This window comes from Hippocampus bargibanti, linkage group LG07 (assembly GCF_051943395.1).
Source record: "Hippocampus bargibanti isolate YZ-2025 linkage group LG07, ASM5194339v1, whole genome shotgun sequence".
NCBI classification, from domain to species: Eukaryota; Metazoa; Chordata; class Actinopteri; order Syngnathiformes; family Syngnathidae; genus Hippocampus; species Hippocampus bargibanti.
Window position 1 is genome coordinate 24,669,080 of NC_142740.1, and position 23,020 is coordinate 24,692,099.

Here is a 23,020-nt window from a genome sequence, read left to right on the forward strand (position 1 = left end):
TCGTTTTTATAACAGGTATGATAATTAAGTTAGCCAAGTGCTGCTGCCTTGTGAAAATGTGTTCAAACCAGAAATATTGCTAATGAGTAGTATGGAGGAGGAGGGGGAGTGATTGTGAGCTTCCATCGCACAGAAAACAAATTGCACATGAACCAAATAGTAATATAAGCAACATAGAAATAAACGGAGCAATAAATGACTTTCATGGAACATTTGCTCCACGGAAGAGGAATCCGTTCTGGGAGAAGCAATTTGCATCTCGCACCTGCCTCAGTCTGCTTTACCAGCAGTACTTTGCACTCAGAAATGGAGCCGTACAGTACAGTACAGTATCACAAGGAGGGGCTGAAATATATTCATCACAAAACGCTTCACTGGTTGCAGCTTTTGAGGCTCTTATTTGTCAGTCCATGTTTAGCAACGTTTTCATAGTAATCAATCGAAACAGTTCACAAACAATTGAACTGTTCTGCCTTGTGAAAATGTGTTCAAACCAGAAATATGCGAGGGTCATCGTGAGGGTCCCTTCACACCCTGTTGTTCTTTTTTTTTGGCCTGAACAACACAAACAAGATTAAAAGAAGGAGAGAACATAAGGATGGTAGCAGGAACGTACAGAACAAAGGCGAGTGCAAGACTTTAAACTGTGGGAGTCATTTGACTGTTTTCAATACTCTTAATGCTATTAAAATGCTGCGACGGACGGTCGAGTCATGCAAAGCCTTCTCTGCTGGCCTAAAAATATCAGTCCATGAATTAAATAATTCCAAATTGCTTCCTTTCATTACTTTTCTCCTGCTGCGTTACTTCCAGGTATGTGTTTTCATATTCACGCCTTTAACCAATCACATTTCAGCCATCTATAAGATATGTGGGCCCTGGAGCATCAAATGCGTAGACCAAACTGTTGGTCTAACCAATCTGATTTCGAGTTGGCAATCTTGAAGGTGTTGATCAAACTATAATTGGCTAGTCGCTAGCCAATCACAGTTTGTGAAAACTGCTCTGATCACAAGCCGCTAGTGACAATAGCATACTGGCCAGAGCTAGCATACTGTATCGATAGCAAGCTGCATAAGCAAATATGTTGTATTGTTTTAATATCAGTTTTGACAACCCACAATGGCTGAAGGAGAAGAAATGGATTGGGTTGGCGATTTATTGTTAAAGCCATTTTCAAGACGGACTTTTCAAGAAAAAATGGACATCGTTAAGAAAGGTCGGTCAATTATTTTCCTGGCTAATGGCACCCTCTAGTGGACTTGTAGTAAAACACACCACAGTTTTGTCAGTCTGGATTGATTCAGACATAGCACTATTGAAGGCCTAGCTATAAAATCCACGGCCCGCCACTGTTAAAATGGCCCAAGCGAGGAACAGAAAAGCAGGCAGTATATATAATAGCAATTTGTGTGTACAAGCCTAAAAATAAAGTGAAGAGCTTCCTGGGATCACGCATTATTAGCCAAAATTAAACATTTTAATTATTCTGGTAGGATAGGCCAGCATAGTTTTTCTGGTCTTTTTGCTGCATTTCTCGATGATTATCACTGCAACCCACCCATGATGGTTAAGATCCTGAAATCATTTCTTGGCTCCTTATTTTAGTTGAACATTGACTAGATTTGAAATGAGACCAGAACTGCAATGAATCCACCCTGTGCCAGCCAAGCACATAACCGAAATTAGCAGCTTCTCATCAAATGATGACTTTCCCACCTCAAAGAAGGTCAGGTGGTCCGAATCCATCAAAAACGGAAAGAAGCGGAAAATTGGCAGGAAGCAAGTGAATGCTGCCAATTGTGCAAAGAAAAGGGAATTCCTTATCCAGTGAATACTGAGCGTGCCTCAGCTCGGGACCTGCTGTAGGACTGGCTGGCGATCGTACAAGCGAGGAAATGTTTCTTGGTAGGAGCATCATGCACCATCTTTCACAGATGAAAGAGACTAATTCAAACAACTGTTACAAATAAACACGGTGGCTCAAACTTTTAACTACTCAATCGCTGCAAATACAAGACAGTGATAGTCAAATCACAAATATTTTTGAACTGTTTCTTTACTGCTCGATTTAGGCATTTATATTCATACTACATAGCTGTATTGAGTAATACAGAGCCCGCAGCGTGGCTCCGGCCTCCCTGTATGGAGTTTGCATGTTCTCTCCGGGCACACGTGGGTTTTCTCCGGGTATTCCGGTTTCCTCCCATATTCCAAAGATATGCTGGTAGGCTGATTGAACACTCCAAAATGTCCCTAGTTGCGAGTGTGAGCACGAATGGCAGTTTGTTCAGCTGTTGTTAAAGTGCTATATAAACCAGTGTATGCATCTATTGCATCTTATTTTGGAAAGCCGGCCTCATTTCAAGCTCATATAACTCCAGACCTGTATCATTTAGGAATTAACCCCTTTTTCTAATGAAAGAAGATAGTCTAAGCCTTAGACTCTATTCTTTTTTATTGATGTAGTCCTAAAATTCAATATTTTGTGGGTCCTGGAATTTGAGTGAAAATGACAAAAACCCTGGCACTGGGATGGACACATTTTTGCACATGTCCGTCAGTGAATGAGTTCATTTGGAAACAATTGCATTAACATTCACAAATAATATATGAGATGCAATTTACAGGATGTATAAAAGGTCCAATGTGTATGTATTGCATTGTATTTTGGACACTCACCCCCATTTTAGGCTTATATAACTCCAGACCCATATAATTGCGGAATTAACCCATTTTTCTAATGCAAGAAGATAGTCTTAGCCTTAGACTCTATTCTTTTTTTATGTAGTCCTAAAACTCCATATTCTGTTGATCCTGGAATTTGAGTGACAATGACAAAAACCCTGGCACTGGAGTGGACACATTTTTGCACGTCTGGCAGTGAATGAGTTAATTGAAAACAACTAAATTGATTATTTTGGAGGGGGAAAAGTAGTTGCAGTCCTAAAGCTGATCATTTTAGGCCAAATAGGCCCAATGTTATTTTGTTTCGGTTGGCGACCAACAGGTGGTAATGTTAGCCTCGCCTGCAGCTCCACAGGTTTTGGTCGTTTTAATCAGTGGCAGTTAAAAGGACTCCCGGCATGACCATTCAGTGTGAGGTCAATGTTTGTTTCACCCTGTCAGGTTTGTTTTATCTTGTCATATTTTACTCGTGGTTTTGTTTGATACTTTGGACATTTCTGTTCTGATGACTTTGATGTTTTATATTTTGTTCCTGCTGACTTTATTTTAATATAATTTGTTAAAGACACCCTGCTCCTCCATCATGCCTGCCTGCTTTTTTGGGGTCCATTACCAAATTGTGCAAATTGTGACAGAAGTAGAATCAAAGTGTTAAAAATAGCTTGAAAACAAATCTATGAACTCTCTGGACTGTGTGGGAAGTGTTGCAAAAGTGTGTTTCTTCCCTCACTCTGCCGTCCCGTGCGTGTGGCATTATTGTTCTTTGAAGATTAAGAGTCGGGATGTTGACTTGTCTGACATGGATGGTTCATCAGTGCCATATTCTACTGAGTGGATGTTGTTCATATGGGCAATATGGGCAACCCCCCACAGCAGCATCAAGAACAGTGGTTCTCAACCTGGGTTCGATCCAACCACTGAGCCTTTGGTGAATCGGTTTCAAGAATTCGACAGAGCCTCTGCCGTGGGGGTTAAGACACAACTTACTCAACATGTCAGTTAGTTATGCAACACCCGCTAGGTCCAGCACTGACCGCAAATGATCACATTACATTGCTTGTCCAATTAGTGCTGTGGGAAATGTGACCATTTGATAGTATATCGGAAAAAAACATACACTGATACCTCGCTTTACGAACCCCTTGGCTTACGAACTTTTCGGTTTCCGAACGTTAAATTCATGGAAATTTTACCTTGGCATACGAACTATTTTTCGGGATACATACGGACCTGCCACAATGAGATGTGTCGTTCGCGAACGAGCCCATTCTCCTCAAAGAAAATGGCAGCCAGCTTGTTTTGGTCATCTATTCCCCGCCCTCAGTCGTCGGGCAAAGCCACGTGATTGGTCAAGAACGCAGCAATGAGGGGAGTTGGTTTAAACATTAAAGAGACAGGCAGACGAGAGAGAGAGAGAGAGTGACAAATTGGATAGAAAACAGTGGAATTTGGACTAGTTTCAACATTGATAGTTCAAAGGCACAGTGTAGACTGCAAGGTTAAAATTCCCATCAATCAGGCTCCACAAATAACCCGCACTAGCCATCAGTTCAATTTGAAATGAAAAGACAAGTAAAGGAACCAGCTATTAATGATGTTTCTAATGTGTCTGCTTGCATCTGTTGCAATATCACAACGTCCAAGATGGACAACCCAGAGCTCCTTGAGACACTTTATGCAAAAAGCTGTCATTGTCATTCCATCAAGCCATTAACGACCATCACAAAGGTAAATAAAAGGACTTTATTATACAGTACAGTTTATTTATTTGATTATAATACCGTAGCACATTTATTGTACATAAAATAAAGTATATTTTATGTAATACGTCTGTGTAAGCTCTCAGTCGTACAGGAGTGGTCCATCGATGAGAAGGTTTCTTCAGCCGTCATCTGTACAAAAGTGAAGGTTTCGGACGTTTCGCCTCCTATCCAAGAGGCTTCGTCAGCGAACTAAAGTCTGACTGGTCGTATCGGCCCCATTTATATATCCCTAATGTCCAGACCTGGTGGCGCCGGACACAGCTATGATAGGTCCCTACTCTCAGGTTGGGGGGGTAAAAGAGGCGATTCTTATAAAACAACAAAATCCTTCATTAAACCGGTCTGGTGGTGTGAGGTTCAATTTGGATCGTTCATACAATAGCCTGCTCAGGCAAAACAGGTTAGGCAACTTTCGCAATGCTGATGAGGGTCGTTATGCTGATGAGGTGATACCGGGGGGAGTGGGTGTAATAGGCCAATCGTTAGTCAGGAATGTAGGAACAATCAGTGGGGCCACAGGGGGGGGTCCCGCGCCCCCCCAACGTCCGAAACCTTCACTTTTGTACAGATGACGGCTGAAGAAACCTTCTCATCGATATATTTTATGTAGTTTTAAGGCTTCGAAAATTAGAAAGTAGATGTTTTATGGGGACCTGGGAACTGATTATTCTCATTTTAATGGTTTCGTATGGGAAATTATATTTTGGGATACACACTTTTTGCCTTACACAATGTCTGGGAACCAATTAAGTTCGTAAGCCAAGGTATCACGGTACTTATCTTGAAATTTTATTTACTTTTTTCTGTTTTTAATAAATGTGTTTTTTATGGCTGAATTTGTAAAAAAAAAAATATTCACGAATGAAGGGTTAGGTGAATCTTCATATGAACTGCCTCTTAACCCCAAACAAAGTTCAGAACCACTGATCTAGAAGCATCAATCTTGAATTATGATTTAAAAAATGTTTGCGTCCTTTGATTTGTTATGTTTTGTTTTTCCAAACTGGCACTTTTGTGCTTTGGGCAAAATGGAACAACACATTCAAACTTGTGCAAATTTGCATTCTGGAAAAGAAAAGAACCTAAAAATAGAAGCTCCTATTAGGCAGAATACAAATGCTAGTGCAATGTTTTAAACATATTTTCTGACCAAATTCCAACTCAGAAAAAGATATACACATTAATTTGGAATATTTTACATCTTGGGTTTAGTGCCACTATACAATTTCCCCCCACAATTTAAAACCTATTCTCCAGTGTCTTAATAGAAAATAGTAAAAAGATAACACTGTTAGCAAAAACTGTTCAATGTCAAATCTGCAGCTCTGCTTATCTTGCTGCTTTAACGTAGTGTTGCATCGATATACTATAGCCTCACAAAAAGATGACTAACTTACTTGTGAGTCAACACAATACTTTAAAATCTGTTCTTAAAAACACACAATTTCCGATGAAACATATTCCACGTTTCTGTGATGCATATATTACACAGACTATTATTGCACTTTTGCCATATACAGTCAAACTTCGGTTTTCGAACGGTATACAACCGAAATTTGGTTCTCAACCAAACTGAGAAAATACATCTGAATGCATCACTGGACTACCCTCCGCTTCCTTATACGTCACTTCCTTATATGTCACGTGACCGCTGCATTATTGTTGTTGTTTTATTTTTGCGAAAATGCTGACATATTTGGTTAAGATCTCCTGAATAGTATGATTTTAAAGCAAGCAGAGGATGGTTTGAAAAGTTAGTGTGCCCTGTGTTTGCCCAAAGACAGCTGGGATAGGTGCCAACACGCCCCGTGGCAGAAAGAAAATTTGTTAAATTTAGTTTGTATAGAATTTTACACATGACCTGCTCTATTATTAAGTTTTTATCCGGTTTATGCGATGAAATAGTTAAAAACTTGTTTTCTAGACTTTGAACGGATTAAGATTTTTTACATTGATTTTAATGGAAAGTGCTGTTTCGGTTTTTGAACAAATCGTTTTTTGAACCAGTTTCTGAAACGGATTATGGTCGAAAACCGAGGTATGACTGTACTGTATTGTTCAGACTGCAGTCTGATGAATTATTTATGAGATAATAATCACGTGTGAATTTACTGTTATTGTCACCTTTATTTGGTTGGCAGCAACAGCAAAACCAAGGCCTTTGGCAAAATTTCCAAAATAAAAAAATAGATACTGTGCTAACATCACACTGCTTCCTACAGTCAAAACATTAGAAGCACACCATGGGTACATTTTCTTTTTTTGTGTGTCTGCGCTGTACAACAAGTTTGAAACACCCACGCTTTACAGTACAGTCATTTACATGTAACAGTTTATACACAGGCCTACAGTGTTTTCTTGAAATAAATATTTAACATCATCAAATCCCAAATTTTACTCAACTTGAAATTGTTTTGATTTCCTTTGAGCCTTTTTTTAACACAAGAATGAATGCCCCCTGAATATTTCAAACTATGATCCTAAAACACATTGGAAACAAATTCCACGTCACCCTGTAAAACTCACAACAAAACAAAAAAAAATCATTTGTGAAATCTCTGACCAAATACTGTAAATCCACTCGGACAATCACATTTCAAATTTGACCATTTTTGGTAACAACTAAGTCATACGGGTTTAGCACTATTGTTGCTGTATCGTTCCCATAACTGTATGCAAAAAATTCAGGCCCGACATATTGGATATCAATGGCATCGCACTACCACCAGAGAAAAAGCACACAGTATCCAATGTACAGAGCAGACAGCATTTAACACAACTATTCTGTGTTTGTGTTTGACATTACTTTTCTATGCCAGGTTGCCAATGCCACAAAATCTAGACAAAGGTTATCATTTGAAAGATACGATTTAGACATCTGACAGTTGAACATGTTCCCACTTGACGGCACAAGACCAACTGAGATAAAAGGAATGACATCTCCTTAGCTAACTAAGTAAGGTTTCCATTATTGTTTAGCATGCGTCGATTTCTAGTCTGAAGCTAACAAGCCACATAATTTCAGATGATTTCAGATTTTCCGAAAGAATACTATGCTAATAACAGAGAAGTCATCAGTTGAAAACAGATATATGTTGTATAAATCCGTCAGTGTGAAGTTAACAGTATTGTCATGGCCTTGGAAATACATTTTAGTATAATAAACATTTGGACAGTTAGGTTACACTTTTGGTCTCGTCAAATACAAAATGACAAGAGCGAAAGGGGCAAGCTTGGGAGTTTTCGGAGAAGCTGAGCAAAGCCACAATAAAAGCAACAAAAACGATTTATGATAACAGAGGTTTAGTCTGACTGTTTGACAAAGTATTGATAATTTTGATATGTCCAATCATTAGAGAGTTTATGAAGTATGGGTCCCACTGAAACCCACTTAAAGGACAACCGCTGCCTCCGGACAAGTTGTGTCCATAATTTGTAAAATCACTTGAAATGACTTCTACTGAGAGTATTTTACAGATTGCACGGCATATAGATATATTTTACGTTTTAAGACTCGCGCTGAATATTCAGGAAGTCTTGTGTTTGAGTTGGTGATGATATCTACCGTGACGTCACGTCTGGAACGCCCCTGACCGAGAAAGCAACACACAATGCATTTAGGGTACTTTGTTTGGTCTGAAAACTTCGTTTTGATGGTGAAATTCGAAGGAAAAAGCATAAATAACGCCATGGTGAATCGTTGTGTGTTGCACTCAGACTACTATTTGATACTAGTTGACACAAATTCCCAGCAGACAAATCAGCCCATTTCCAACGGAGCTTGGGCGCTGTCTTGTGCATTTTCTGCGATGCGACATTGGAGTCCTGACGGCTCGAATTGATACGCAAGTACTTCTTTAATCAATTGCAAACATTTATGCTTTCCTATTCTGAACTATTTGAATCATATTCATAACTGGATGAGTAACAAGAAAGCATCTTCTTCGAATCTAAAGCCATTGTTTTGATTCTAGAGCAAGGCAAGACATCCTGGCGTGACGTCACAAACAAGGTCATTTTGAAGTAGTTTTGGGACACTAACTCATTTTTATTGGTGTTTTGCATTTGACCCAGAAATATCAGCCAGCATGTTTTGGGTATTTTAGATGCTATAAAACGTTTTTCTGTTAGGAAACAAAGAATGGTGTCGGTTGTCCTTTAAGTAGAGAGGATTTTTATAAAACCTGTATGACAGAACAAACATTTAGAATCAAATGACTCGAGGAAACTATATGTCTAACTCTGGCCCTATTTATATCCCTAATGGACAGAGGTGGCGGTTCCAGCTCTAATAGTAGGGACCATAGCTGCCAGTAAAAGTGTAGTTCACTGATGAAGCTTTTCGGATGAGGAATGAAACGTTCGACACCTTCAAAGAAGATCACGGCTGAAGAAACCTTTTTTATCGATGGACCATTCCTGTATGACTGAGAGCTTATACAGACGTATACGTCTAACGTGTGTTAACGTAGTGTTAAAATAAGAGACAGAATTAATTTCAGCAACCGGAACTAAAAGATTAGCATGAGGGTTAAGTTTAGCACTGGACTATTTCAACGTAGACAATATTGAGATAGGGTCTACGCCTATAAGCCAAAATGGTGCACATGTACAGCTTAGGCCTGATTGGAGGAATTGTCACTGTGAGCAAATGTTGACAATGGTGTCATATTTCTCAACAATGATCATTTGACTAGGGTGATTTTACTACATCGTATTTGTGTTTTCCAAAACAATGATGGGGTTTCAGAATCAGTTACCACATTTTTTTCCCTACAGACCTTTCAGTGCTTCTGCAATGAGGTCACTTGCAATTGCTCACGTATGCACCCTGCCTTTCACCGAAAGAAAAAGGCTCACCAGCAACCCTAATAAATGACAAGTGTTCAATAGATCAGTTTTAGTGCCAAGAGAAATATTGCCTCAGAATATTTTTTGTCCAATGGAAAATATCTAAATATAGTAAAAATTTTATAAAACTTGACAGTCGTTTGCCTCATCAATTGAAATTTCAGTTGAATGCCCATTTTTAGTAACGTTACGGATCGAAAGTCTAAGAATATATTGAAAACTCTGTTGTAGAATGCACTTGTGAGAATCATAACCATATATTTACTGTATATATATATATATCTATAGCTCATATACAGTAAAGTCTCGTTATATCGATAGTACTGCTTATTACGATACTATTTCTATGAACGCGGAGAAAATTTACATGCCGCAGGATCGGATATATCGATAGTCCAGTTATATCGAAATTTTTTCAGACTCCCGAGAATATCGATATTACGAGACTTTACTGTATATATATATATATATATATATATATATATATATATATATATATATATATATATAGCTAGATAGCTACATAGCTAGATAGCTACATAGCTAGATAGCTAGATAGAGAGAAAGAGAGGTTTATAGATATATAGATTTGGGTCTACCGTATATATAAAGATCGAGGTGCTTATCTGATCACTTTGTTGGAATTGCATTTTCTGTATGTCAAAATATCTCTTGCATATTCTGCAGGTAGTGCCCGCCAAATAAAAATGTGTTTTTGTATTTTTCGATCTGAAAATGATGTGTATTTGTTGAGTGTGTGGCAGCTATCATATACGACTTTACACACCATAAGGTCGGTGTAAATTTCAATATTTAATTTGATGTGTAAAATAATGTAATCCTAGCAACATATGTAAACAAAAGCATTTTGAAATTTAATTTTCTGCCCACCCTCGACAAAAATTGAAAATGACCAATTTCAGTTTTAACTAATTGTTCAGATCAAAAGTTCTGTCTGAAGTGCGTATGTGTTTCAAAATCACGAACTGCTTCGTTGTCCATACAAAATTGACAGTTTCACATGCCACTTAGCTAACTAGGTTTGTTCACTTTCGAAAACCCAAAGAAAACATGGCCGTGTAGCAATTAAAAGCCATCAACAACGTCCAAACACGTTTGTGAGTTGGCATTTTGGAAATACATTTTGCTCCCTCGATATCCTCAACAAAATGTCATTTTGGTATAATTCTAAATATATTACATCTTAAAATTTGATGAGAAACATAACAACCACATTATATTCAATAAGGATTCCCTCTACGTAGTTGTCAATGTACACAGAGCGTCCTCATATTGAACAAAGTCCCATATTCAGATGGAGCAGGAGTTTGCTCTTTTCCGTGGTTTAGGTTTCCCAAAGTCCCTATCATCAGCAGCACAGTGACTGAAGGAGCAAATTGTCTGCGAGAGCCTGCGCATGCCCAATCGGAACACGCTATTGGACAAGCTGTAGATGACGCAGTTGCAAAAACTGTTGCTAATTGCGAGCCAAGTGGTAATAAAGGAAAGAGCTGGGCTGTCCAGGACATGGGAGCTTTCCAAAACAAAGTATATGATGTAAGGTAGCCAGAGCATATAGAACACACTTGTGATGCGGAAGAGCACCATCGCGTAGCGTCGATCCGGTCCGTGTCCTCCTTGATTTCCATCTCTGTCCCCTTCAACAGTTTCCATCTCTTGGCTTGGAAATCGTGCCCGGCGTTCACTGATCTCCCTGTTGTGCTGCTGACAAATGCGAAATATGTGGTAGTAGGTAAAGCAGACCACAAGTGCGGCAGGTGCATACAGCAGGCAGACAACAAAACCCGTAAAGAGGGCTGAGGTAGGCCAAGACTGTGCGCACCACTCAAAAATGTCCCCGTGATAGCCTGGCTTGCCCCATCCAAAGAAAGAGGGCAAGAAAACCAGGCTGGAGTAAACCCATATAAGGGTGATGCAAGCCCGCAGACGACATGGTGTCACCAGTTGGTTGTATGAAAGCGGTTTCGTGATGGCCAGATAACGGTCCACGCTGATACATGCCAAACAGGCCATTGAGACACTTTTGAGAACGGAGATGACGTAGCTGAAGACCTGACAGGTGATGGGCTCCTGGACGCTAGCAGGGTAGTGGAGCAGAGACAGAGTAGGCACCAGACAGCTGAGACCAACCAGAAGGTCCGCGTAGGCCATGGTCTGGATAAAGTAGCTGGTGTTGTAGTGATGGAGCAGCGGTGCGCAGTGGAATACGAAGATAACCGTCAAGTTGCCGACAATGATGAGCACCGTCAGGAGGACGACAACAGCAGTCTCCAGGATACAAGCCTCTAAACCTTCTTTCAAGCCCCAGCCTAAAGGACACGAGTGGTTTGAAGTACTGCCGGAAAATACATCTCCACGGCTGCTGCTATTTGGCGAGAGCATCGGGTCAGTCTGCATGTCAGACAGATTCATTGTTCCAAGCTGGACCCGAGTGAGACGGATCTGTGTTTCAACTTCCATAGGGCAAAAGCATGAAACCGAAAATGGCCTACTCCTCTCCCACCGTTCCAAGTCCCTGTAGCCACCTTCACTTAATAGAGCTTAATACGCTAACCTTGCTCTCTTTCACCTGACTCTCACATTGATGAATCTCAATCAAGGGAACACCGGCAGAAACAAAATCGTCCGGAGGCTTTTGGAGGGATGGGACCAGGTCCTGCTTTTCCACCGGCACGGCATGGTTCACGAAAAAGCAAGGTTGCGTTTAAAAGTAGCGAGGGGGGAAAAAAAGAAAAACAGTGTCAAATTATAGCTGAAGTGAGCATCTGTCACAAAGGTGAGATTCGTGCTTCTTTCCTTGCCAGCATGGGGCCTTCATCTCCCATTTTAAAAGAGCTAACAACAAGAGACAGAAAGCATTGCCTCTTTTTACAAAGACGGCGATGAAAGAGGTTGAAGAAACCTTATGAATGAAGAGCTTAATGTCTCAAACAAAATGTTTGCCGGAATGAATTGATTCCCGGAGGAAATTACATTGGTAAGATACATATTAGCTATTTTTGGCTCTCCGTTTTTCACAAAGGTGGAGATGCATTGGGGGAATTTCTTTCAGAGAGGGAATCCTCCCTTGGGAGTCTTGGTGCTAGAAAAGTAACAATTGTGTATCACATCTTGAGTTCTCGGATGCTCTGTTTTTCTAATTCAACAGCAAGCTTCCTTTATTTTAGTGGTCCTCTTGTCACTGTCTGGAGCTCATGTATGCCTAACCATTGTGAGAGTCAAAACACAGACAGAGACTAAAAAAAACATTGGGATCTCCACAGGAGATAATGTCACAATTCTCTCAGCACAACCGGTCTGTTGAGCGTATCAAGGCAACCATGAGCAATCTTTTTGTTTGTTTGTTTTTCTTCAAGAAGAACAAAAAGAAAAAAGCAAGGTACCAAAGTACTGTACAACGTCTTTTCAACACTGGTAGTGCTGCAAAAATGGTCCTCGATGCATGTAACCACAAGTGCAAAAAATTCCTTTGGATTTTGAGGACAACAGGTGCATCAAACGGTCGCAGGGTCTTTTGAAAACATGAAATCTCATACCCCCATGCAGGAAGGTGAAAGGGACTCTTTAGGAGCTACGAGAGGCCATCTGAATAACTCAGCGCTTCACTCTTGAACTCCTCAGCAATCCAGTGGCACACAGGGAGAGACTAGGGACAATCCATTGACCACTTTTTTCCTCTCTTTCAACTCTTGTATTCAGAAGAGCACGTCAAATAAAGGGAAATTAGCCCATTTTTTTCCCCCTCTGGTGCTTCTTGTGACCACAGATTTTGTAACTTGCCTTCGCCCTTAAATGCAAAGCATTCTGTGGTAGAGGGTTGGGGCTCTTGCCTTTCAACTCTTCTCTCGGTATGTCACTCTAAAGAGAAAAAAAATGCTGCGCAACAAAAGGGAAATCCGTTCGAGCAGCAAAAAATACAAATAACAAATAAAAAAAAAAGATTGAAAAGAAAAGTCCCAGTCTTCAATATTGTCCTCTGCGAAATATTCCTTGTATTTCAGAATCAGGATGAGCCATTTTCCTCAAATATAAATCCATTAGAGCGGGGGACACAAAGGCAACGATAGTCCTAAAAGCAGAATGTACAAAGCAACTGAAAAAAGATGATGCCTATGTAGATGGAACTGTGCTAATTTTGCAGCAAGCGAAACAATGGGACGAAGAGTCCCTCAGCTCTGGTGCAGTAAGGAGAGATGCTGTGACTGGCTTACACTTGCCTCCCTCCCTCTCGCACTACACAGTCTTTCTAGCACGCACACTCAATCTCTCTTTACACACACACACATGGATACACACACACCCTCCCTATTCCTTGCTCTCTCAGCCTGCTGACTGTTCAGTGACTCTACTGTGCGATTCACCTGAGGCTCCAAGGCATCATTCTGTCCATCACAATAGCTTTTCCCAGTGGGACGTCTTCTAAATATTAGCAATATCTCACATTTTGTGTATTAAGCAGAAGCCAGAGAGGGTTTCTATTTTTCACTTTTCATCTGAGTTTCCCCACTCAATTTAATTTTGTCATCTCACCTACAGTCGTGTCATTTGTCTTAGGACGCAGCTCATAATAAACTGGTTTTAAAACTATTGCATATTCAAGTTAGATTGATTTTCCATTCAAATCTTCAAGTACAGTGATACCTTGGCTTACGAACTTAATTGGTTCCCAGACAGAGTGTGTAAGCCAAAAAGTGGGTATCCCAAAAATTAATTTCCCATAGGAAACCATTAAAGTGAGAATAATCCGTTCGCAGGTCCCCATAAAACGCAATTTTCTAAGCCTTAAAACTACACAAAATATACATTATTTTATGTAGAATAAATGTGCTATGATTTTATAATTAAAGAAATAAACTGTACTGTAGTGGCCGGGAGTGGCCGGTTTCATCAGCATTAAACACTTGATGAGGAACGTAGCCTTCTTCTTTCACCATCTTGAGGAATGATCCCTTGTAGGTGCTTTCTCTGTGACAATTTTATCTAGTTCCTCATCAATTGTGTTCTGTTTAGCTGGGTTGATAGCTTTTTGCATGAAGTGTACAGATGGCTTGTACGGGTTATTTGTCGAGCTTGATTGAATGGAATTTTAACCTTGCAGTCGACACACTGCCTTTGAACTATCAAAGTTGAAACGGTTCAAAATTTCACTGTTTTCTATCCATTTTGTCACTCTCTTTCTGTCATCTGCCTGTCTCTTTCTTGTTTAAACCACCTCCCCTCGCTGCTGTGTTCTTGACCAATCACGTGGCTTTAACCGAAGACTGGGGGCGGGGAAGAGAGGACAAAAAAATGTTGGCAGCCATTTTCTTGTTTCGAGAATTGCTTCACTCTTTCTCTGTCTGTAGCACTACTTTAGTTCGCTGACGAAGCTTTTTAGATGAGGAGAGACACCTTCAAAGAAGTACAGATGACGGAGGAAGAAACCTTTTCATCAATACATATTGGTTTATATAGTGCTTTAACAGCTGAAGCTGGAAAAAGAGCGCTAAAATGGAAAAAATGGAAATGCCGCCCCTTTGTAAAAAAAAAAAAAAAAAAACGTTGCTAGAGGTTTGACCAGCGCTTTATCGGTACCCAAGCATGACAAACACAAAACCCGAACAAATATGGGAATGGCGCTCTACGTCATATTTTCAATTCCCGGATAAATGGAAGTGAATGAGTTCAGAAATTGTTCATCCGAAAAACAAAACAAAACGTGGAAGCCATTGTGCTGTGCAAAGCCCTATCCTCCACAAAACCAGTCCCGTATTTTCTGGTGTATAAGGCACAGCAGTCTGTGAGGCGCACCTTCAATGAAAGAAAAAAGTTATCAAAATATAATATATAAATAAAGAACAATTTTCCAAATATGAGGCACGCCACATTATAAGTCAGACACAATAAAAGATTATGCTGCCATTCAACTAGATAGCACATCAACATGTCAGCCATTACAGGAACACCTCAGAAATATAATGTCAGAAAATACAGTTTGGTGCAATTTTAAACTACTATGCAAAGTAAAAGCTGTTCATCAGCAACATTCAGAAATGCTGCCAGGGTTTCGATAAAGTAGAAAAGTGGTCTTTGGTCTCACAGGTCCGCATTTCAAATTGTTTTGGGAAATTGTAGACATAGTGTCCTCTGGGCCAGATAGGAACACAAACATCCGGACTATTATGGACGCAAAATTCATAAGCCAGCATCTGCGAGGGTATCGGGCATCATCTGTTTCTGCCTCCCAAGAAAATCCCAGTCGGCCATCTCATTCCCCGCAAAGGTTCTCTTTGAAACAGGAGCACTCACTCTCACACACACATATGTACAGTAAAGTGATACCTCGGTTTACGAACCCCTTGGCTTACGAACCTTTCGGTTTACGAACGTTACATTTATGAACATTTTACCTTGGCAGACGAACTATTTTTTGGGATACACACGGAGCGCCACAATAAGTGATGTGTCGTTGGCGAACGAGCCCGTTCTACTTACAAGAAAATGGCAGCCGACTGTTTTTGTCCTCTATTCCCCGCCCCCAGTCTCCGGTTAAAGCCACTTGATTGGTCAAGGATACAGCAGTGGGGGATGGGGTTACAGACAGAGAGAGAGTGAGGCCGTTCTCCAAAAAAGAAAATGTCACCAACTTTTTTTTTGTCGTCTAGTCACGACTTGTTTTTGGTTGTCTATTCCCCGCCCCCAGTCTTCGGTTTAAGCCACGTGATTGGTCAAGAACGCAGCAGTGAGAGGGGGAGTGTTAAACATTAAAGAGACAGAGAGTGAGAAAATGGATATCAACTTTGACAGGCAGACGCCAGTGAGAGAGTTTCAACTTTGATAGTTCAAAAGCAGAGGGTAGACTGCAAGGTTAAAATATCACTTCAATCAGACTCCACAAATAACCCGCACAAGCAATCTGTACACTTGATGGATAAAGCCCAATCAACCAAGCTAAACAGAACAGAATTGATGAGGAACAAGTTAAAATTATCGCAGACAAAGCACCTACAAGGGATCATTCCTCAAGATGGTGAAAGAGGGTTACGTTCCTCATCAAGTTTTTAATGCTGATGAAACCAGTCACTCCATTCCATCAAGCCATCAACGACCATCACAAAGGTAAATAAAAGGACCATTATACAGTACAGTTTATTTCTTTAATTATAATACCATATCACATTGATTGTACATTAAGGTATATTTTGTGTAGTTTTAAGGCTTAGAAAATTAGAAAGTAGAAAATTATGTTTTATGGGGACCTGGGAACAGATTATTCTCATTTTAATGGTTTCCTATGGGAAATTAATTCTTGGGATACACACTTTTCACCTTACACACTCTGTCTGGGAATCAATTAAGTTCGTAAGCCAAGGTATCACTGTATATTCAATGCAGTCCTCTCAAACAAACCCACATGAACAACCCCATGAGAAAGGCCGAAGTTGGTTCAGCAAAATGAGCATACGTCAGTGATGGCCGGGGAGCACTCAATTAGTGAGGATGACACCGACGAAAGCCTCCTGAGTCCATTCTTTTTTCCCCCCATCAGTCATCAATTCTCAGCAAAACAGGCATCTATTGGTGACGGACCCACCGCAATGGCCACCTCGGGATATTATATTCATGAGGAAAAAACACAATCATATTCATAACTACCTGGCCTTGCATGAAAATGTAATTTGCTCCAGCCCTTGTAAATCGTGTGTTAACTGTGGCTAATCATATTGTTTTTTTTTGGGGGGGGGGGAACGCTGACCTAATTTCCACCCAAATCAGATTACCTTCAGACTTGTTCAGTTAAGAAATTGAATCAATAGAATTGATCTGGGAAGAATAAGTCACCCAAAAGAATCTCAAAGCTGCAACAAAATGCTACGCTACATGATCCAGCGAAAGTCAAGATTAGCTAAGAAATGAAACATTGACATCCATGACACTGCAAAAGGTTAGAAAGCTACAGTAAAGTCTCGTTATATCGATATTCTCGGGAGTCGGAAAAAATATCGATATAACCGGACTATCGATATATCCGATCCTGCGGCATGTAAATTTTCTCCTTGCGTTCATAGAAATAGTATCGTAATAAGCAGTACTATCGATATAACCGATATAACGAGACTTGACTGTATTTCTAAAGCTTCACAATTCCAATGAACGATGGCAAGCGCCATTATACACAGTTGGAACAGTGTGAATCTTGACATGACAAAAAGTACCCAATGAGAAAAGGAGGTCAAAAAGAAGCAAGAGACAATCTCTAAAAATCGGCTAAGGTCAGTGTTCATGACTCAACAATAAGGAAGCGACTGAATGAAAATGGTGTCTATGAAAGAGTTCCAGGATGAAACATACTGTGACCAAAGAGACCTCCCAGTGCAGGGGGACAGCCAAAAATAAACAAGTATTTGTGCTCACTCTCAGATCTCAATTTGGAGTGTTCAATCATCCTGCCATGAATGTTTTTGGAATGCGGGAGTTAACCAGTGGACCCAGAGAAAACTCACGCAAGCACAGGGAGAACATGCGAACATTGAATCTGTGCACTATAAAATTGACGTGCTCACCGCTTGACTAACGGGCCATCCTGTATTTTAACTCATTCACTGCCAGACGTGCACAAATATGTCCACTCCAGTGCCAAGGTTTTTGTCATTGTCACTTGAATTCCAGAACCCACAGTATATTGAGTTTTAGAACTACATAAACATTCAATGCAGCGGTAGAAACCTTGGACTCTCTTCTTTCATCAGAAAAAAAAGAGTTAATTCCTAAATTATATGGGTCTGGAGTTGTATGAGCTTGAAATGAGGGTGGCTGTCCAAAATACAATGCAGTACATACAGTACATATTGGTTTATACAGCGCTTTCACAACAGCTGACACTGGAACAAAGCGCAAACATGGGGAAAAAAAGGGAAATTATGCCCCTTGTGGAAAAGGAAAAAACATTGCTAGCGGCCATGGCCAGCGATTTATCGACACCCAAGCATGAAAAAAACAAAAAACGAAAACATTCAGGGATGGCGCTCTATGTCATATTTTCAATTGCCGAATAAATTCGGAAATGGCAGTGAATGAGTTAAATGACACAAAAATTATGTTTTACATATAAAAAAATATATATATTTTCAAAAAAACTGGACACTTGACACTTGTACTATAAATATGGGTTGATGCAATACAGCTAAATATATCAATGTGCCTTTCTTGATATTTGCACGATGTACTGTTATTTAGGAAACGGTTTTGCACATTTGCAGTATACAGTTGAAATTTTTATTTTGCTATGCTTTGAATATCTTGTTTTCTATCCTTTCACCCCCCTCCCCCCCGATGCCATCCCCTTTCAAATTGCTGCTGTGAACTGCAAATTTCCCCATTGTGGGACGAATAAAGGTTTTCTGATTCTGATTCATTTCTTTTGTGTCTGTCAGTCATTAGCTGTGATACCATTTTATTTTCTAAGATGAGCAATGATGTTTTTGTATGTATTGGTCAGTCAGATAGAAAAGAAACAGCTGGCACTCTATAAGGAGCCAGTCAATGGAGAGCCGAGCACAGGGCTGTTCACCTTTAGAAGTGGACAATGATGAAAAACACCACCAGAAGGCGACTGTTAATTATTCATTTTTCGACCAAAGTGAGCCAGCGGGGGCCACTTGGAGGCAAAGGTGAATGCTTCCCACAATTTCAATCCTACGCCAAAACCAGACCAAATTTGAATTTCGAAACATATGGGTTATTCCTTAACATATGTCATCATTGTAGTATGTCCAATATAGGATTATTTACACACCATAACATCATCCTCCTAAAACAGTGACCTATTTCATTAAAAAAATCTGATTGGATAATAGACAAATAATTTCACTGTAGGGATAAAAAACATTTAGTAGTGATGTATAAGTAGACCAATGGCTTTACAAAAAGAACATTACAATGACTAAAACGTAAAAGGCACACAAACAAAATACACATGAAATCGCTCGACTGCTTTCCCCTCCTCGTATTGTTCCAACAGTTTGTGTGTCATTATTTGTGTTTTTGTTCATTTAGTTTTGATCCGATTTAGTTTTATCATATTCTCCCTGTGGACATTTTTTTTTCATGTCTCATTAGGTGTCCACTCGAGTCTTGTCTCAGTGTTGTTTGTACTAACTACTTTTTTCCTTCTGAATTTGTATGGTTTCCTTCTTTGTCAGTTGTCATGTCAAGTTTTGTCGTCAGGCAGGGGTGCCCAATCAGTCAGTCGCCATCGCCCAATAGCCCACGGACTGCCCCCAGGATGTGCGAGTGCACACTACACCCAATCCATTCTATCAGTTTCATCCATTCACTTACTCATCTATTCATTTTTTTGTATGCATGTATTTATTGATATATTTATTTATTCACTTATTTATTAAAAAAATCCTGGACACACATTGTAAATAGCACAGCCACCTTATGTCGAGTTAACGCAGTTACATATATCAAATATGTTTTTATACTTATATACTTGCTTAATACAGTTACATATATTAGTTATATATATACAGTTATATATATATATATATATATTATTTATGTATTTATTTATTTATGTATTTTTTTTTTTTTACTTTGCAGTATGTACAGTTCTTTGTATGAAACGTTTTTTTGTGCAGTTGTACATTTCGGTCAGCTGCCATTTTCTTTTGTGCATAGAATACTTTGACGCCCGCCCCACTCCTTTTGCTGCTGGAGATTGAAAATTTCCCCATTATGGGACTATTAAAGGCTTTCTGATTCTGATTCATTTATGGACTAATTTATTTATTTATTTATTTTGGTACAATCCTACATTGACTGCCTGCTTTTGGGTCCATAGCCACCCAGTACCCGTGATTGTTTTCATTTTCATGCCGAATTATACGTTCTTTTTGCACATTCCCAGCACACATTTGTGTCGAATCAATCTGTTAACTTGAACAGAATGAAACCCCTTCTCCCACGACATTCCCTTCAGAACACATTGATTTCTCCTCATCTGCCCAAATTCCCAGACTAAATCCGATGCTGGATTGAACCCAAATACTCCTCGTCCGTACCGTACAAATGAAGACTCAACCCTGAATTCACAAAAGCCAATGTCTATGCCCAACTCCCTCGCATATTTCACAGAAAGGATGAACAAACTTGTCTATCATGGAATTCAACTCATGACTTCCTTCTACCATGTTTTAACCTCTCCTTCTTATCATTTGCCCAAGCCTATCCCGAGATTTACCAAACAGCTCTGACTAAATATCTAACTACACTAAGATTCAATACACACCCACCTGCATGCTGACCTCCCTCATTTCTCATAACGTATCGTTATATAACGTATAACGTAAAGTGCCATTCCCATTTTTTTTTCTTGCTTGGGTACCGATAAAGCGCTGGGCAGACCTCTGGAAATGCTTTTTTCCAGCTTTAGCTGTTGTTAAAGCACTATATACATCATAATGTATTGTATTTTGGAAAGGCGCTCCCATTTCAAGCTCAGATAACTCCAGACCCATATAATTTAGGAATTAACTATTTTTTTCTGATAAGAGAGTCTAGGGTTTTTGTAGTCCTAAACCTCAATAGTCTGTGGGTCTTGGAATTTGAGTGAAAATGACAAAAACCCTGGCCCTGGAGTTGACACATTTTTACACGTCTGTCAGTGAATGCGTTAACATTATCAAAGAATATAGGAGATGCAATTTACAGGACGTATAAAAGGGCCAATATGTATGTACTGCATTGTATTTTGGACACTCACCCTCATTTCAGTCTTATATAACTCCAGATCCATATAATTGAGGAAACAGCGTTTTCTGATTAAAGAAGATAGTCTAAGGTTTCTTACGCTGCATTGAATTTTTATGTAGTCCTAAAACTCAATATTCTGTGGGTCCTGGAAATCGACAATGACAAAAACCCTGGTAATGGAGTAGACACATTTTTGCACGTCTGGCAACGAATGAGTTAATTAATAAAGTTTGTCCCCAGAATAAGTTGGCCTCCAATACGTGATGATTTTTTTTACATATAATCGATTCCTTTTGCAACCCTAACATACTGTATCTGGAGAGCAGGAGTAAATAAATGTGTTAAAGACAAGCCGAAGGTCAAACACAGGCTCACCATTAATCATTTTCCATCTCACACCATACAGTGATGAGAACTGGTCCGACCACTCATGCTGAGATATTTATATTCATTATTCTCCCTTCCTCTTGTCCTTGCTGCATGTAGGTCATGACACATCTCTTATTCATCAGTAAAGTTTGGATGTAAATATTTCATTCAAGGCACACAGGAAGAGACAGAATATTGGCTTTTGATTTGTGTGCTGAGGATCAAAAATTCCTCAACAATTCAGCAGATGCTCGTCATGATAAATTTATGCAATGTCTTGGTCAAGGTGTAGTCAATACCACCTGGTGCATGGTGCATAGCCTTCTTAATGCATAGGAAATGAAATGCATTATTTGGAGTTGAACTGTATCCAGTGATAACTCGGTTTGCGAACCCCTTGGCTTACGAACTTTTCGGTTTACGAACGTTACATTTATGAAAATTTTACCTTGGCATACAAACTATTTTTCGGGATACGGACGGAGCTCCCACAATGAGTGATGTGTGGTTCGCGAACGAGCCCGTTCTAACAAGAAAATGGTGGCCGACTGTTTTGTCCTCTATTCCCCGCCCCCAATGTCCGGTTAAAGCCACGTGATTGGTCAAGAACACAGCAGTGAGGGGGTAGGGGTTACAGACACAGAGAGAGTGAGGCAGTTCTCCCAAAAACAAAATGGTGTCTTCGGTTAAAGGCACGTGATTGGTCAAGAACACAGCAGTGGTGGTGGTGGTGGTGGGGTTAAACATTAAAGAGACAGGCAGACGACAGAGAGTGAGAAAACACACACACACGAAAAGGGAGACGACAGAGCAAATTAACAAAAGTGAGAAAAAAAACCCAAAAGTGAAATGGTGAGAAAATGAATAGAAAACAGTGAAATTTGGACTCGCTTCCACTTTGATATACTGTAGACTGGAAGGTTAAAATATCCCATCAATCAGGCTCCACAAACAACCCGCACAAGCCATCTGTACACTTGATGCAAAAAGCTATCAACCCAGCTAAACAGAACACAATTGATGAGGAACGCAGAGAAAGCACCTACAAGGGATCATTCCTCAAGCTGGTGAAATAAGAAGGCTACGTTCCTCATCAAATGTTTAATGCTGATGTAAATAAAACGACTATGTTATATAGTACTTAATTTTTTTAATTATACTACCAAAGCACATTTATTATGCATAAAATAAGGTATATTTTGTGTAGTTTTAAGGCTTAGAAAATTAGAGAGTAGAAAATTATGTTTTATGGGGACCTGGGAATGGATTATTGTCATTTTAATGGTTTTCTATGGGAAATTAATTTTTGGGATACACACTTTTCGCCTTACACACTCTGTCTGGGAACCAATTAAGTTCGTATCACTGTACTACATGCATGTGTTTTAATAAAGCTGATTAAACATTGTTTTGAAAATATGACAGTCATACTGTATACTGTTTGGCTACGCTCAGCAGGGAATGTGACACAGAAATGCTACGAGACCAGGGAAGATGCCTTAGGCAGGATCTTGTTAATCCGAGCTGTCATATCAGTGTCAAGATGACTAGAAGGCGATGCCAACACACATACAGAACCACGCGTGCAC

At 39.7% G+C, this 23,020-nt stretch overlaps 2 protein-coding genes across 3 annotated transcripts in view; both read right to left on the bottom strand.

Moving 5' to 3' along the window:
* Positions 1–23,020, bottom strand: part of rabgap1l (RAB GTPase activating protein 1-like) — a 132,309-nt gene that overhangs the window by 64,581 nt on the left and 44,708 nt on the right. The gene's annotated exons all lie outside the window — the stretch shown is intronic.
* Positions 9,869–13,524, bottom strand: LOC148895894 (G protein-coupled receptor 52-like). Its single transcript, XM_089000882.1, has one exon. The coding sequence runs from the start codon at positions 11,781–11,783 to the stop codon at positions 10,614–10,616; it is 1,170 nt and encodes a 389-aa protein (XP_088857008.1). The 5' UTR covers positions 11,784–13,524; the 3' UTR covers positions 9,869–10,613.